At 37.4% G+C, this 19,178-nt stretch overlaps 1 protein-coding gene across 1 annotated transcript in view; it reads left to right on the top strand.

Moving 5' to 3' along the window:
- The window catches only part of RGS9 (regulator of G protein signaling 9), a 112,586-nt gene that overhangs the window by 21,602 nt on the left and 71,806 nt on the right, over positions 1–19,178 (top strand). Inside the window, exon 3 of the mRNA XM_069076576.1 lies at positions 18,631–18,681. Coding sequence (XP_068932677.1) covers positions 18,631–18,681 — 51 coding nt within the window. The remainder of the gene's footprint in view (positions 1–18,630; positions 18,682–19,178) is intronic.

Raw genomic sequence — 19,178 nt, forward strand, 5'->3', positions numbered from 1 at the left:
GCTCACTTTGAGAAGTGTTCTGTGATTTGATCAGATGGGACTCTGGGAAGCCGTTGTTGAGAGCCCCCCGGCTTTGAAAAACCCAGATGTTGATGAAACCCAGATGTTGATTTGGTATGGATGTAATGGTTGGACAGTTTGGAAACTGTCTACTTGATCTGTTTCTCTGTCTTGATAATTCTGTCTGTATATTCTGAAGTTCGGGGTGCTGACCTTTTTCCCCTGAACTAGGTAAATGATACATATTTGACTGATTAAAGTAAGCTTGTTAACCCATTTTGAGTTGCTTTCCTTTATCAAAGCAGATCCAAGAACCTGTGTTGGCAGCCCACCCTGGGGACACTTGGGATGCTTGCTGCTATACCTCCCTGTCCTTTTTTTTTTTACTAAAAAAATTTTATTGTGTTCAAACATTTGGAACCAATTCTGATCATTGAATTCTGTTTTCTTTTTGTATTGCCACTTTTAATATCATTGTAACAATGGGCGTATTGTTTTCTTACTTTTGTTTCCTTTACTCTGCATTCATTCAGGATATCTTCCTATCTTTCTTTTAATTCTTCATATTTATTGCTCCTTATAGTACAAAAATCTTCCATTATATTAATGAAACAGATTACAATTTGTTCAACTATCCCCAAATTGAAGAGTACCTACTTTATTTCCAGTTCTTTTGCTAATATAAAAAGTGCTACTATGAATATTTTGTTTTATATAGAACTTTTTTGTTTGTTTCACTATAGCCACTGTAACATTTCACTGTCAGTTGCTAACTTCTTCTGTAAGGGTGGTGAGCCTTAATAGACACATACCGTGTTTCCCCGATAATAAGACCTATCCCGAAAATAAGCCCTCCCCTTTCTGTGTAAGATTCCTCTAAAATAAGCCCTCCCCCGAAAATAAGCCCTATTGAGATTGCTACTGTAGTGAAGGTAATCCCCTGCGCTACACGCTACATTATGGTACCCTCTGTATGCACCGTCCCCCCCCCCCTGGGTGAAACGCACGCCACGCTCCGAGCTGCATCCAATCAGAGCTGCAGCAGTGAGCGCGTCATCCTGTTCTTCCCCAGTGATTTGCTTGCTGGCGCCATTGAGAGCAGTGCCGCGGAGGAGAGCTGAGGCAGGACAACATAAGCCCTCCCCTGAAAATAAGCCCTCTGGTGTTTTTCTTTCCAAAAAAAATAATAAGACAGTGTCTTATTATCGGGGAAACACGGTATATCATCTATGATCTATGATCACCTATTGTCTCTTTGCATTTAAGTGGGATTTAAATCCATGGTTTTTGAGAGCCATGACATGTTCCAAGGGTAGAGCCTCCCAGTAGAGGATTAATTTTTGGTAGTACTGTTCGTGGGAAGGTATTCTGAGATAACAAGTCCATTGGTGTTTTTTCCTCTTAATTTGTTATAGATGTTCATTTTTTCATATTGGCAATTTGTTTTTTTTTTCTCTTTTAAAAAAATACTCCAATGGCTATTTATTTTGCTATTCCCCCTATTCCCCAAAGAACCCAAAACCCAGGTCCTTGTTTAAAAAAAATGATTAATTGGTTCTTTGTTTTCAGTTTTGTATCTTCTTTAGTTTTCAGGCAATTTTTATGTTTAGTTAGAATTTTTTGATTTTATAGTTATTTAAGTTGTGCAATTCATTGATGTGTTTTTCTTTTTTATTGATGAATGTGTTTATAATTATGAGTTTTCCCCTAGAGACTGCATTGACTATTTCCCAAAAGTTTTGAAGTGTTGTCTCATTCTTGTAGTTTTTTTGTTGGTATTATCTCATTCTTATAATTTGTTCTTTTACCCATATATTCTTCAAGATTAATTACTTAGTCTTTCTCTTTGAATGTTTCAAATACCTTTTATTATTATTTTTTTTAATTTGTATTGTCTTGTGATCAGTAAAGGATGTTTAATTTTTCTTCTTTTCTGTATTTGTTTATAATTTTATGTGACCTAGCACCTTGTCAATGGTGCCAAAGACTCTACATTTCTCATTTTAATCAGCCCCTCAGGGCCCAAGGCCTGGGTGGTACAAATAACACTGCAGACATTCTTTAGCATGACCACATTAGGTCTGAAGCCATATTTTGTGTCCAGGGATAAATTATGTACATGTTAATTCTAAGTTAACAAATAAATTACCTGAAGAGAACATCATATGAGGCATACTGCAAAAAAAAAACCAAAAACCAAAAACGGAAGTTACAGTTAAAACTATAACCATACCTTGAAGTTAGAACAGTAGTGGTGTGGTCAAGCCATTAACTGGTGAAATTCACAGTGAAACTTGTGAATAGGACAGCAGCCAAGAGCAGAAAACCAGCAGTACTTGAAAAAGTCTCTCTCTGCCTCAAAACATTTGCAAAAAAATACTTGTTGGAAAGAGATGGTAAAAGTTTAGACTCTCTTTGCTTGCAACTTTGTCCTTGGCCTGAGATGATATTTCCCCTCATTTTGCTCTACTCTGCTCCATTCCTTGGTCCTCTGACTGCCATCTCTTCCTGTCAGGGAATTATCCTCCTAGGTAAGGAGGACCCTCTGGACCCAGAGTGTAATGATTCCCCAATTTATCTGGGGGTTCCATTACCCACACTCCTTTAGCTATGGGCTCAGGGGAAAGAGTATTTGGACAACACACTTTCCCCAGTGTCTGTTCCCTCTATCCCCCCATTCTTTCCCACATGTTTAGGGTACACTGCTTCTTTCTCTACTGCCAATTCCTCCTTTGTTTTTGGGGAGATGAATTTCTCAAACCATTCAGGGAGAAAGATAAATGTGAGATTAAGGGGAACATCTTGTATGGTGTGGGAGGGAAAATGGGTCCCTTAATCAAAGAAAACGACAATGAAGTCATGACCAAATCCATAATTCCTTCTTAGACAAGTCTTTCTGTCTCCCTGTTCTTTCACAGGGACAGCTAGGTGACACAATGGATAGAGTGCCAGACTTGGAGTCAGGAAGGCTCATCTTCCTGAATTCAAATCTGGCCTCAGACCCTTAATAACTATGTGACTCTGGGCAAGTCACTTAACCCTGTTTGCATCAGTTCCTCATTTGTAAAATGAGCTGGAGAAGGAAATGGCAAACCAGTACAGTATCTTGGCCAAGAAAACCCCCAAATGGGATCATGAAGAGTCAGATATGACTGAAAATGACCAAACAACAAAAAAGCCCTTTCACAGCAGGCCATTGGAGGTGAAGTACCACTTCAGTCTGCCTAACATCTGGGGGTTATCCTTCCTAGAAACTTTAAAAACATATCTGCCCAGTCCTGAATAAGAACCAAAGGGGGAAGGCCCACTGCAAGCCCCTGCTTCCATACAGGAAGAGCACTTTTCAAGGGCTTAGCTCTAATGCCTCTGAAGTAGGCTGTGTGAGACGGGATGGGGTCTTGTTCAGATGATCCTTATTATGCAGCCAATCTAAAATTCCCTTTATCTTTCAGATAACAAACACCCTCCCTACTCTGTCTCTGGGGACAGGATAAGCATGGAATTTGTCCTTTGTGGGCCAAATTTGCCTATTCCTTCCTGACCTCTCTGGAACAGAGATACAAGTCTACTATCCTGACAATATGGGGCATCAAAATAACCTAACAAAGAGTTAATTTCCTCAATTTATGAAATTCAGACTCAGTAGATTAATGCAAAAGAACCAGTTAGGCAAGAGTGTGATAATAAATGTTTTAATGACTGGCTCTCCTTTATAAAGTACACAGTATGCTCTTTTAAGTTTAATCTGCATTTTTAGCACTTACCCCATCACTTTCTTGAGTCTAGAAATTGACAGAACAATAAATAAAACCCTGATTTGTAGGATTACTCATTTCTGTGGTTTAAATGCTTATGCTCAAAATATAACAAGAGTCAAGATGGTTCCACCCCTATTCCCATCCCTGAGTCAGATCTCTATAGGCTCTCTCTTCTGGTAATATTTAGCCTACAAGAGGTTTATCTTCTTACTTCTCAGTCTCTTTCAATACACAATCCACTATCAGAATACCCTTGGGGGTAGTGGTTAGGTTTGGATTTGAGAGGGGAAAGGGCATTGCTAGCAACCAAGCAGACATGAAGAGCCAACATGGGGGAATTTTACTTAATCCATTCCATTCCTACCTCTCTTATAAATTTTATCTCTAATAACTTGGATTTCCTGGAGTAAGAATGTTAAACTAAGATCATGATTAAATGGTCACTGAAAAGGGAAATGGGGCCCCTCCCCCCTTCAGCCAGATTGTCAGAAAGTCCATTAAGACACTCTGGTTTCTGGCCATACACAGGTAGCTTGGCCTCATTTAATTTCACTTTTATTAATTCAGTGATGGATTTCCAATAGCAATAAGCAACAGGTAAGAAATTGTGAAATGGGTGGTGGTGTTATTCTTTTTCCCTTGGAATTTAACCAGATCTGTAGGACTGGCCTTGTCTTCTGTGGTGTCAAGAGGATTGTTGGCTTCAGGCTTCTTGGAAGGTTCCCAAATGTGTCACTGTCTTGTCTCCGTGTGTGTGTGTGTGTGTGTGTGTGTGTGTGTGTGTGTGTGTGTGTGTGAGAAGCGGTTATGGCTTTCTGTCAAGAAATGGTGGGCTCAGTAAAGGGTTGCTGCACTTCCAGCTTGGCTGAGATAGAGCACCCTAGTCTTTAAAAAAAATGATCCTAGGAAGACTTAGGAACTCACACAGAGTAAGCAGTAAGCAGAACCAAGACAACAATATATATGACTATAACAATATAAATAGAAAGAATGAAAAAATAAAATTGTCTGCTAATAGCACCTTTACCTTCACTGAAGGAGAAGATAATCCAAGACTGATTATAATAGAATATATGTAATCCATTATAATAATGGCATTAGGTGAAGTCACACACTGATACCTAGTACATCCTTCTCATACATACACACACACACATAGCACACATTCACAGTGCTATCAGGGAAAGTGATTTATACCCAACACTATAGGATCTCTGGGTTAGTTGTTATTCAGTCTTATACAACTCTTTGTAACTGCATTTGGGATTTTGTTGGCAAAGATACTGGAATGATTTGGCATTTCCTTCTCCAGTTCATTTTATAGATGAGGAACTGAGGCAAACAGGGTTATGTGACTTGTCTAGGGTCACACCACTAGTAAGTGTCTGAGGCTGGATTTGAACTCAGGTCCTCCTGACTGGGCACTCTACCTGCCTGCCACCTATCTGTCCTCTTCTTGGTTACAGTGAGAAGGACATACTAGGTGAAGGTGAAGGTGGTAGTAGCAAGTAGTTGCATCAGACCCTAGTCTCAAAGGTTGGTTTAAAATCATAACCTCGAAGTTTCTTTACTTTTCCCTTCCTCTAATACTCTGTGCCTTTCTGGTTGCTGCTAGAACAGAAGATATATAGAACCTATGAATTCTTTAAGTCAGTTTGAGTGAAAGTAAGTCAGCAAACCTGGTAAATTCTGACTCCTTAGAGTGTGGGCGTTAGAGACATCTCTTTTGGGTCATGGACCCCTTTCACAGTCTGGTGTAGCATATGGATCCCTTCTCAGAATGATGTTTTAAAATACATAAGATTACAAAAGAAAGCAGGTATATTAAAATATAATTATCAGAATACTCAAACAAATGAGCAAGTTCATAGATCCCTGGTTAAGAACCCCTTTAAGAGACAGTGAAACAAATACATCTTGGGAAGGCCAATATTGTAGATAGAAAACCAGGCCAGACCAGGGGAACCTGAGCCAACCTGCTGGGCTATGACTACAGATCAAGTTGTCCAGCTGTGAGTGACAGGATAATTTTGTAATTTGATCTATTTTAGGAAGTAGTTAAGTGGGAGAAAAATCCTAGGGCTCCTTGGGTGACTAGATGTAATTAGTTTAATGCCAGCAAAGGACACCATAACAGCTTATATACTGCCATGTGACATTTACAGAAAGTGACTTGGATTGAATATACCAAATTGTGGACCTCTGGTATTTTAAGTGGAATTTCAGATGGAGTCTTACTCCTGTAAAAACAATCATGGCTGCAAAAGGTTAAGAGGAAGAAGAGACAGTGGCATCAACTGGTAACAACATGAAATAAATATAAGTAAACTAATCTTAGTGGCTGAACTGGGTCTAGGCATGATACTCCTCAGAAGATGTGATTGGTAAAAGACATGGACTATCCATGGTGGTGCAGTGGATAGAGCACTGGGCCTGGAGTTAGGAAGACCTGAGTTCAAATGTGACCTCAGATACTTACTAGCTGTGTGACCCTGGGAAAGTCACTTAACCCTGTTTGTCTCAGTTTCCTTATCTGTCAAGTGAGCTGGGGAAGGAAATGGCAAACCACTCCAGTATCTCTGTCAAGAAAACCCTAGGGGTGGCCAGGTAGCACAGCGAGCAAGAGCACTGGCTCCAGTGTCGGGATGACGTGTGGATCGAATCCGGGCTCAGACACTTACTACCCACTCAGAAACACCTGGCCATGTAACCTTGAGTAAGTTACTTAACCCCGATTGCTTTAAAAAAAAAAAAAAGAAAACCCTAAATGGGGTCACAGAGAATTAGACAAGACTAAAAAATGGCTGAACAAGAAGAAATCCAAATCTAGCCACAATTATAGATAAGATTACAAGGCAAAGGGTATGTGAATCAATCATATTGTTTAACAAGTGGCTTTGCTCCTCAAAATTATGGAAGGAAACATCTTCTCTGAAGATTAAAACCTTAGATCCAGGGAGCTAATGTTTTATCTAGAAATTTCTGCAAAACTACAATTTTTGAAAGTATTATGCCATACTACTAAATCTCTGGAAGGTCCAGGCTTCTGAATCTGTTATATTGCCTTGGGCATTTCACTTCTGTTTTTCTTGTTCCTTCCCATGAAACCAGGGGGAGTGCCTTCAGTTTTTGGAAATTTAGATGGTTGTTGGAAGATGTGGCCATTTTTGATTGTCAGGAATGTCAAATTGGGATGGCTTAGTTTTTCCTTTCTTCTCAGGCTTTCCAGGGTGTTCCTTATAAGGCACTGACTTTTTAAAAAGTCCACATTTTGTTTTTGTGGAAGAGATTCAGAGTTTTATCTCTTGGGGTAGCATTTTAATCTCATGAGATAGCAGAATGATGGGAGAGGACATTTCTTCCGTAAAGCTTTTCTTGATCCCTCCATATGGTGCTATATTGTGATATATATTATAACATTTGTATTAGGTTCTAGAGAATATTAGAATTTTGCTTTTCCTAAAAGGGTCCTCATTTCACTTATTTTTTCTCAGGCTAAAAAGACATAAAACATAGACTTAGGTTTTATTTAACCTGAAAGAAAATATAGAATATATTTTCTGAAACTCTTACACTCCTTAAGAGTAAAACTCTTATTGCTTTTCTGGAAGGCATCTAACAATTCTCCCACCTTCCCTTGGAACCTAAACAGGCCACATAACTCACAGAACTAACAAACTAACAGGGGATTCTGTAGCTATCATTGAGGACACGTACAGTTTCTTCCCTACCCCCTTGGTCTCTGGTGATTTAATCAGCCACCCCATTATAACAATTAGCTTGTTTTAGCCTAGAGGCAACATAATGGTCCCTCAAATGTTATTCTCTCCTCTGCTTTTTGGAGTTTATATTAAAAGTGAGGGGATAATTCTTAACATTCAGACACTGACTCTGCCTTAATTGAAAGATATTTATCACTAATCTCTAGATTTGCCCCTGTTTCCTTAACTATAAAATGAGTATAATAACAGCATCTACCTTGCAGGGTTTTTGTGAAGATTACATAATATTTGTAAAGTGATTAACTTAGTTCCTGGCCTTAAGGTAGGTGCTATGTAAATGTTTATTCCTTTTTCTTCCCCTTTTTCATCTATTGTTGCTGCCATAAAAAGAGATGTAAAACTGGGCCAGGGAGAGAACAAAGGCCTCAGTAAAAGAACCTGGATCAAGGAGAATTTCTAACTGACCCAGAGAATTCCTACCTTGTCCAGGGCACAGTAGAAGGAGGAGGAGCTAATCTATGTGCATTTTATATTTCTCAGAGCCACCCTTCCTTTAGAATGTAAGTTCTTTGAGAGTAGAGACTGAAATTTTTTTTTTTTGTATTGGTACCTATCCATAGTGCCTTTCACATAATAAGTAGTTAATATTATTTATCAAATCAAATTGAAAATAAGTCTCTTTAGTGTGAGTTGTTGGAAAGCTTTAGTCATCAAATCTATAATTGTTGAGGACTCAGGATAAGCTCAAAATAGACTCTTATGAACCATGCCCAACTGGTCTCCCTATATTCTTAGAGTCCAGTTGACATTTACATCTTTTGGGTGCTCCCTAAATGCTCAGGTTAAGGATTCTAAATAACCTACTGTAAAGCCAATCACAGCAGCTCTCCTGAGGACTGCTGCTGTGAATAACTTTAAGAGTCTAATCACATAGTATAATGAACTCTATTTATTCAGCAATAAACTAAAGCATAACATTCAAGAAACTAAAGCATAGCATTCACAACAACATAACATAACAACTTATTACTAAGGTGGCCACAGTCTTAAGCAAAACATATTATTCAATATATCTTATAGTCATCTTTAAGGGGTAGCAGAAAATACAAACACCATCCACCCCTAGGTCACAGTAAGTTACAGTCTCCTTAGTCAATGCAGAATATCCAAGTAAAGTCTACTTTCATCTTGACTAGAGGCTGACTTCCAATCATCTGTAAGCCAAACATCCTTACGGGATAAAACACCATCCACCTTCAGGTCACAGAAAGTTACAAATCTCATCAGTCAATATAGAATATCTCAAAGTCCTCTTTCATCTTGACTTGAGGCTGGCTTCCAAACCCCATGGATACTTCTCCATGGGCTGACCACTCCCAATTCTTGCTTGGATTCACACATAGGCAATTCCCCAGTCCCATTCCATATCTCAGCTCCTGGGCACTTCTCCACTCCAGGCTCTTCACAATGTCTGTTTCTAGGAAAACAAAGCTTAACGGGTCTACAACAATATTTATACACATTATCAGTGCTATCATCTCAATTCACTTTCTGTCTGAGAAACTAATTCAGAACAACAGACAGGGCTTCTGTCTGAGAAATCAACACAGGACACCAGACAGAACTTCTATCTGAGAAAGTAATACAGATCAACAGGAAAGCACCAACATCACAAACATTCTCCCTCTCAGTTCTGCCTGATCCCAGTTCTGCTCATGCTCTTATCTGCTCCATCCTGTTCCACCCTTTTTGCAAGATCCTCCCTCCCATGTGATTATATTCATATTCACCCTATTAAGAGACTGGTAAGAGTTTCAAATTCCCTCAGGCCTATTAAGGACAGGGAAGATCTTCAAACTCCCTTAGGCCTATTAAGGGCAATACAATGTATACTGTTTCCAATCAAAGACTCTTGATACAATCAAAGGTGAGGCTTAAAGGCATTTGATTAGCTATAACTCCATTTAGAAAAACAGCAAAAAATCCTATTTTGCTTGCCATTATACCTACAGAAGACAAAAGGAAGAAATTTGAGATGCTGCAGTCTTCTAGTCTGTGATAATGTCTTAATTTTTTTTTTTTTGTTTTAGGTTAACTTTTAAGCTTTCATGGGGCACCTGGTATTTGTAATCATTTTAGTTAGATTCTTCTCTAAGAAACTAGGAGAGAAATTCTGTAGCTTTCCCCTACTATTATGCCCCTATGTCCTCAATATTGCATACTTCCAAGGGAGCCAGGCAATGGTCTTTGCTGGTATAGTCATACGTGTATCCCCAGGCTGAATTTAGAACATAGGTCATCACTGAGAAGCTCCCCTGATGGACTGATATGTTTTCAGACTTTGGAGCACAATGACAACATAGTAGGTCGTCCAACCAACATACTGTGTGTGTGTGTGTATATGTGAAAAAGAAGGGGAGAGAGAGAGAGAGAGAGAAACAGAGAGAGAGAGAGAGAGAGAGAGAGAGAGAGAGAGAGAGAGAGAGAGAGAGGTAGAGGTGAAAATTTTTTCATATATATGTATATATAATGTATATGAGGGAAATATACCACTGCCAAGTATCCCAAGTATCCTATCTGGTTCTTACTTCTCATGAAACTCTCTTTTCAATAACTGCACTGTAATGGCCAGTTTAGATTGTTGTTCAGTAGTGTCTGAGTCTTTGTGACCTCATTTGGAGTTTTCTTGACAAAGGTACTGGAGTGATTTGCTATTTCTTTCTCTAGCTCACTTTATAGATGAGAAAACTGAGGCAAACAGGGTTAGGAGACTTGCCCAGGGTCATAAAGCTAGTAAGTGTCTGAGGCTGGATTTGAACTCAGGTCTTCCTGACATTAGACCTGGTGCTCTATCCACTGTACCATCTAGCAGTTTAGATAGAACTATGCTGTTACCCATAATTCTTATTCTCAGATATCCTATGAGCAAAATTGGGCCAAACATTCTGGAATGTAATTTGGAATTATACAAGAAATGTTACTAAACTATTCCTCCTCTTTGACTTTTGAAGTGATTTCACTTCTAGTATTATACCCCCAAGGAGATAAAAGACTAAAAGGAAATATTCACAATGGTACTTTCTGTGGTAGCAAAGAACTGGAAACAAAGCAAATTCCTAGCTATTGGGGAACAGCTGAACAAATTGTGGTATATGAATGTAATAGAATAATATTGCATCACAATCGAACAGCAAATCCTCTGGCCCAAGGGGCAGGGGCACTTTCAATAAAGGAGGCCTAACTTTAGACTTACACTGAATGGTTTTTGTTCTAGAAAAAAGGGTCAGACTTTTTTCCTCCTCATTTTCTCTGGCTCTTTGTACCCCGACCCCAAAACAGAATTATGGGGACAGTCACTTAAACAAAACTTAAGTTTGGCTTTATATCTAGAATTTCTCCAGAAGAGATGAATAGAAAGGTAGTCAGTGTTAATATAGAAATATGTTTAACATGATTGCACATGTATGATCTATATCAAATTGCTTACTATCTCAGGGAGGGAGAGAATTTGGAACTCAAAAATTTTAAAAAGCAAGTGTTAAAATTGTTTTTACATGTAGTTGGGGAGAAAACAAAATATTATATATATGAAGATTGTAAGTGTAAAAAATGGATCAGTTATAGGAAAGATATTTATTTTCTCTACCACAAAAGAAAAAAACTTAAAATACAGAAGACTCATAAGCATGCATTTTGACAGAAGCAAAGCATGAATCAATAACTAATAATGCCTATTATATTTTCATGGGACACTGACACTGCAAACATCAAAGTGTGATAAATTTAGTGTGACTACTGAGCAGTCATTTCATTTTACCTCAGCTCTGTATGTCTGAGCAAATCTTTCAAAGTCCATAGCATCCAGCATTCTAGAGTATGACTCTGGTTGGTGGTCATCAACTCTAAGAAACATTGCCAGTACAGCACTGGCCCTTGAGTCAGGAGGACTTGAGTCCAAATCTGGCCTCAGACACTTGACACACTTACTAGCTATGTGACCTTGGGCAAGTCACTTAACCCCAATTGCTTTGTCTTCCTCCCTCAAAAAAAAAAAAAACATTGCAGTTGCTATAGGGAGCAACTTACGCTGCCTGGGACCTGGACCTCTTGGTAATTCTAGACTATTGGAGTTCATGAAGTACCTACCTGAGCTAGAAAAACCTGCCTCAAGATTACTGTTTGGTCACTTGTCCTCAATGAAAGAAACATAAAGCAGAAGAGTCACTTATACCCTTGAGATCTAGTCTCATTGTCACCTCAACAAGCACATGCTTTTGGAGGGATGTGAACATCTCCAAGGGTGAGTTCTCAGAGTCTCACGGTGTGTATTCAGAAGGAAGGGAGAAGAATGAGAATGGAAGTTGTCTTACTCCTTAAAGTCTCCTGAGTTGGCAGCTCTTACTACTCAGAAGCCAGAGCTTTTTATTGAAGTTCTTTCCTCCATCTTCTGTGACGGCAGAGGGGGAAGGCAGCACATGGAGTCCAACCACAAGCCTTCAGTGGAGTGCACCTTTTTATTGCGGACCCCATCAGAAAGGGCCAGTGCAAATGTGTTACTGGAAGGGTACAGCTCCAGCAATGGCACATATTTCACTAGAGGGGCTCTAACTTGAGGCATGTTCCTCAAAAGGTATATATAAGACTCCCCTTATTACTTCCCTTACAACAACAACAACAACAACTGTAACAACAACAAAACAATGAATATTAGGGATTTCAGTAAAACTTGAGAAGGCTCTCTAGATAAAAAGACAAAATCCAAATAGTGCCTGCTCTTATGGAGTTTATATCCTACTGGGGAGATATAACAATAACAACAATAAAATAGTAATAATGAAGATAAATAACTAGAATTTATATAGGGTTTTAAGGTTTCAAAGTGCTTTATATATATATATATAGCTTGTTTGATCCTCACAACAACCCTGTGAAATAGATGGTATTACCGTGTTTCCCCGATAATAAGACACTGTCTTATTAATTTTTTTGGACAGAAAAATACCAGAGGGCTTATTTTCAGGGGAGGGCTTATTTTAATGAACATTGACAGCAATTTTAATAAACAGGTAAATGTGAACAAAAAAATGTACCTTTATTCAATAAGCAAATCACTGGGGAAGAACAGGATGACGTGCTCACTGCTGCAGCTCTGATTGGATGCAGCTCGGAGCGCGGTGTGCGTTTCACCGGGGGGGGGGACGGTGCATACAGAGGGTACCGTAATGTAGTGTGTAGCGCTGGGGATCACCTTCACTACAGTAGCAATCTCAATAGGGCTTATTTTCGGGGGAGGGCTTATTTTAGAGGAATCTTACACAGTAAGGGGAGGGCTTATTTTCGGGATAGGTCTTATTATCGGGGAAACACAGTATTATCCCCATTTTGCAGATAAGGAATTGAAGTTGAGGTGAAGGTAAGTCACTTGTCCAGGGCAAGGTCATCCGGCTAGTAAGAATCTGAAGCAGGACTCAAGTTCTTGTCTTCCGGATGCCAAATCATTTGATACTCTAGCAATGGTACCTCCTAGCTTTCAGATGTGAAGATTGTATAAAGACAAGGAAGTGGGAGATTAAATGCCATATGTGAAAAACATCTAGCAGGCAAATGTGACTGGGACAGAAAATATGTAAAGAATAATAATGTAAAATAAAACTGGAAATAGAGGTGGGAGTCAGATTGTGGAGGGGTTTGAGATGTGAAGCTGGGAACTTTGCATTGTATTGTTTACTAATAGTATACTAGATACTTGGGAAAGAAACTTGCTCTCTCTGGGCCTCAGTTTTCCTGTCTGTAAAATGAAGGGGGCGGGGGTGGACAAGATGCTCTGTGACATTCCTTCCAGTTCCAAATGTAGAATGAAGAAAATGGAAACAAGAGAACAACAGATAGAATGACTATAATAATGTAAATAAAAACAACAGTAAAAAGTAGTCAAACTCAGATCAATTGCAATCAGATTATCTTCATATTGGTCTCCTAGGTATAGCATCTCTGCTGGCTGAGTCTTTCAACCAGACTCCTTGTGGAAGTTTATCTCCAGGTAGGGCTAAGCCTCACTCAACTCATGGATATCCTCTGGTTTTGCCTTGGCTTACTAGACCTGTTCCTATTGGGGGTGGTGTTTCCTACTGGGGGACTGGTCTCTGCTGAAAAAGTTCTGGCTGTTGATGGAATAGAGGAAGAGATAAGATTCTCTGTCCTCTCAGAGGTTGAGGAACATTTGCCAATCAAAGGCTCTGTTCTCTTCTCAACTCAAAACGCTTATATTCTTCAGAGCTTTCCATTTTTTCAACTAACTCCCTAGATAGTATGTTTTGCTTAATTAGGGATGATATTCCATCCTATTATTTCATCAAGTGACTGAAGAAGTTTTTTACACTTCTTAAAGAGTTAACTAAATATAGATATTTTCGACACTTCATTTAATGCCTTAAAACCTTATTATTAAAACTTAAATATTTTAACACTCGAATACCTTATTATTTGACCCTTACATTCTATAATTACATCAGTTGTGCTTGGAGTAGAATATCAACTGATCAGAGGTATCCTGATCAGCTCCTTTTCCCCTTACATGAATGTTCTCCCCACCCCCCTGCTTTTTTTCCAATGTACATTTATTTTCTCTCTCTCTCACCTTTCCTACCCCCATTTTTAAAATGAAAGGACAAACAAAATCTTCATAACAAATATACATAATAAAGCAAAACAAATTCCTGCATTGATCATGTCTAAAATTATATTTTTGTCTCCTTCTACATCTTCTTTAACTGCTTTGTCAATACTGTGCTCCCTCACTGGTTCTCTGGAATTGTGATTCATCAGCATATTAATCAGAGTTCTTAAGTCTTTCAGAATTGTTTATCTTTACAGTGTTGCTGTTAAGTATAAATTGTTCTTCTGGTTCTGCTCACTTTTCTCTGCATCAATTCATATAAATCTTCTCAGGTTTCTCTGAATCTGTCCTTTCTGTCATTTTGAATGGCACAACAATATTCCATTATATATATGATAATAACCATTCTCCAACAATTCTCCAATTGATGGGCAACCTTTTGTTTCTAGTTCTTTGATGCTGTTTAAGAGCTGCTATAAATATTTTGTTCACATGAAAAATGCACACTTTCCTCCTCTCTTTGATCTCTTTCGGGGAATAGGGCTAGTATTATTACCATTGGGTCAAAGGGTATATCTAATTTCTTAGAGTTTTAGGGAATAGTTGTGAAAAGTTTTGTTTATTAAAAAAAAATTACACATAGTTTTTTCCATTAAACATTTTATTTTTTAAACATTTAAGAGCATTTTATTTTTTCCCAATTCAAGACAATTTTTAGCATTCATTTTTATACGACTTTGAGTTACAAATTTTTCTTCCTCCCTTCCTTCCTCCTCTCCCTCTTCCTAATATGGTAGGCAATTTAATATAGGTTATACATGTGCTGTCATGTAAAATCTTCCATATTAGACACCGTTGTGAAAGAAGAAACAGATCAAAAGGAAAAAAAAAACTATGAAAAAGAGTAAGTGAAGATAGTATGCTTTGATCTGCATCCAGAGTCAATCAATTCTTTATCTGGATGTGGTTAGCATTTTCCTTTGTGAGTCCTTTGTACTTGTCTGGGATCATTGTGTTGCTGAGAAGAGCTGAGTCATTTATAGTTGATCATCACACAATGTTGCTGATACTATTTACAATGTTTTCCTAGTTCTGCTCATTTCACTCAATATTAGTTCATGCGCATCTTTTCAGGTTTTTCTGAAATCTGCCTGTTCTTCATTTCTTATTGCACAATAGTATTCCATTACATTCATATACCACAGCTTGTTCAGCCATGCTGCAACTGATGGGCATCACTTCAATTTGCAATATTTTGCCACTACAAAAGGGCTGTTATAAATATTTTTGCACATGTAGGTCCTTTCCAATTTTCTATGATCTCTTTGGGATACAGACATAATAGTGGTATTGCTGGATCAAAGAGTATGCACAGTTTGGTTGCCCTTTGGGCATAGTTCCAAATTGCTCTCCAGAATGGTTGGTCAGTTCACACCTCCACCAACAGTGTATTAGTGTCCCAATTTTCCAACATCCTTTCCAACATTTATTATTTTTCTTTTCTGTCATATTAGCCAATCTGCTAGGTGTGAGGTGGTAACTTAGAGTAGTTTTAATTTGCATTTTCCTAATCAAAAGTGATTTAGAGCACTTCTTCATATGCATATAGATAGCTTTGATTTCTTCATCAGCAAATTGCCTGTTCATATCCTTTGACCAATTATCAATTGGGGGATGGCTTGTATTCATATAAATTCAACTCACTTCTCCATATATTTGAGAAATGATGCCTTTATCAGAGATACTTGCTGTAAAGATTATTTCCCAGCTTTCTGCTTTCCTTCTAATCTCAGCTGCTTTGGTTTTGTTTGTGCAAAAGCTTTTCAATTTAATATAATCAAAATTATTTGTTTTACATTTTGTAATGCTCTTTATCTCATTTGATCATGAACCTGTAGCTCATTTAACTTCTTTAAGCATTTGGATGTGATACCATTTGGTGCATATATGTTTAGTATTGATATTACTTCATCATCTACAATACCTTTCAGCAAGATGTAATTTTCTTCCTCATCTCTTTTAATTAGATCTATTTTTGTTTTCGCTTTGTCTGAGATCAGGATTGCTACCCCTGCTTTTGTTTTTTACTTCAGCTGAAGCATAGTAGACTCTGCTCCAGTCTCTTACTTTTACTCTGTGTGTGTGTCTTTGCTTCAAGTGTGTTTCTTGTAAACAACATATTGTAGGATTCTGGTTCTGAAGTGTTTTAGATAGTAATCAAACCATTCACAGCTCTACTAAGAGTAATTAATGTGCCTGTTTTCCTGAAGTCCCTCCAACATTTGCCATTTTCCTTTTTGGAATATTTGCAAGTTTTTTTTGAAATTAAATTTTTCTCTTTAACGAAGCGAAAATGATTGTCTTTCCCTACCGTTAAAAACAAACAAAATCTTTTGTAATAGATATGTATAGTTAAGCAAGACAGATTCTCTCATTGACCATATCCATCATGTCAAAAATTATATGTCTCATTCTACAACCTCTGTAAGGAGATGAATAGAATGCTTTGTCATTAATCTTTGAGATTCATAGAAGGTTATTGCATTGATCAAAATTCTTACTGCTCTCATAGTTGTTTCTTTTTACATTGGTATTGAATAAATTATTCTCCTAATTTTTCTTATATTATTATTCATCAATTTATTTATTTATTTTTTGCCTTTTGGAGGGCAATTGGGGTTAAGTAACTTGCCCAATGTTACACAGCTAGCTTTTTTTTGGTGTGTGTTAAGTATCTGAGGCAGGACCGAACTCAGGTCCTCCCAACTCCGACCTAGCCGCTCCATTATTCATCAATTTATATGTCTTCAAAATTGTTTTTATAATATTGATGGTAAATCACTTTTCTGGTTTTGCTATTCACTTTGCATCAATTAATACAAGTGTTTCCATGTCTCTTTGAAATAATTTATTTCCTCATTTCTTATAGCACAATTATATTCCATGACTTTCAGATCTTTATTCAGTCATTTCCAATTGATGAACATCCCATTAATTTCTAGTTTTTTGGTCAAAAACTACTACTGTAAATATTTTTGTACATATTTTTTCCTCTTTCTTTGATCTCTTTGAGGTATAGGCATAGTAGCTGTATTCTAGAATGATTGGATTCATTCATAGGTTTACCAGCAATGCATCATTTGCCCACAGCCTTTCCAACATTTGTCATTTTTGGGGGTCATCTTTGTCAATCTCATGGGTACCAAGTAAAACCTCAGAATTGCTCTAATTTGTATTTCTCCAATTATTAGTGATTTTGACCATTTTTTCACATCTTTTAGATTGTTTGGATTTCTTCTCTTCAGAATTCTTCATATTCTTAGACCATTTATCAATTGGGGAATTTCTCTTATTCTTATAAATTTGAATCAGTTCCTTACATATCTTGGAAATGAGACCTTTTTCCGAGAAATTTGCTATGAAGATTGCCCCCTACTCCACCCCAGTTCATTATTTCCCCTTTAATCTTAGCTTTACTGGATTTGTTAATGCAAAAGGCTTTTAGTCTTACGTAATCAAAATTATTCATTTTAACTTCTCTGATCCTCTCTATCCTTTGTTTGGTCGTGAACTTTTCTTCTATCCATAAATCTGATGGCTAAGTTTTCCCTTGTTTCTCTAATTTGTTTCTGATGTGAACTTTTATATCTCAGCCATGTATTCATTTGCAGCTATCTTGGTATTAAATGCATAAATATGCTTGTTTTCTCACAACCCCTGCAACATTTATCTTTTCTTTCTTTGTCATCTTTGTCAATGTGATTTGGGGTAAAGTAAAGCCTGAGAGATGCTTTAACTTGCATTTCTCTATTAGTGGTTCAGAACATTTTTTCTAATTTTCAAATATTTCATCTTTTCAATTACATGTAAAAATAATTTTAACATCTGTTCTTTGAAATTTTAATCCCCAAATTCTCTCCCTCCTCTCCTACTCCCTTCCCCCAGTGAGAAGACAAGCAATTTGTTATAGGTTATACATATGTAGTCATGTAAAATAGAACTTTTCTTTCCCCAAGTAACTATTGATAGCTTGGATTTCTTTCTCCAAGAAAGAAATATATGAATGCATACTTATTCCTCTCTTTGGTAGAGAGGTGGTGGACTATGGGTGTAGAATATTGCATATGCTATAAAATGTTACTACTTAAACTATTTGTCTTTGTTATAAGGGAGAGTTAGATGGTATAAGGAGTGTGCTGGGGAATTACATATATATTGTATATTAGTCTGTGTGTAAACATACACACACACACAAACATACACATACACACATAAATCCCTTACAAACATCAGCCTGGCATAAATGTTGAGCCTGAAAATGTTGTGTTAATTCCCAGTGTGTGTACCACTTATGTTTTTTTTTTTCTCTGCAAGCACCTTTCTCTTAAATGTTGTATATTTGGGTGGTGTTAGGAGAGAAGTCTTAAAGCAAATTTTTTTTTTTTTGCCAAAGGGTCTTCTCTGACTGTTTTTTGAGGATTTCTTCAGTCTTGTAGGGAGTGATATCTTACAATGGATTTCTTCTGTCTTGTAGGAAATGATATCTTACAATGGATTGCCCAGAGGCTTTGGATTGGCAACATAGGTGAGTTCCTTCCTTCCTTCCTTCCTTCCTTCCTTCCTTCCTTCCTTCCTTCCTTCCTTCCTTCCTTTTTTCCTTCCTCCCTCCCTCCCTCATTTTTTTAGACTCTTTTGTGGATACTAAAGAATTAGGAGGCATGGTCCCTCCTTGAAGAGTATATACCCTAATGACCATCAATTGGGGAATGGCTAAACAAGTAGTGGTATATGATTATAATGGAATATTATTGTGCTATAAGAAATAACAAGCAGGGTAATTTCATAAAAACCTAGAAAGACTTTCATGAACTTCATGAGGATAAATTGCTTAATTTCTTTGTGTCTTAGGTAGTTTCTTAAGACTTACCTATTAACTCATAGATGAGTTTAGGACTGTGTTGCCAGAGGAAGCCCTGGTACTCTTGAATTCACAGAGCCTTTATATATGAATATACACATATACATATACATGCGCATATATATATATATATATATATATATATATATATATATATATATATA

The sequence above is a fragment of the Petaurus breviceps genome, unplaced genomic scaffold (genome assembly GCF_028583685.1).
Source record: "Petaurus breviceps papuanus isolate PSGF00001 unplaced genomic scaffold, PetGlider_PUasm1.0 90925, whole genome shotgun sequence".
NCBI lineage: Eukaryota > Metazoa > Chordata > Mammalia > Diprotodontia > Petauridae > Petaurus > Petaurus breviceps.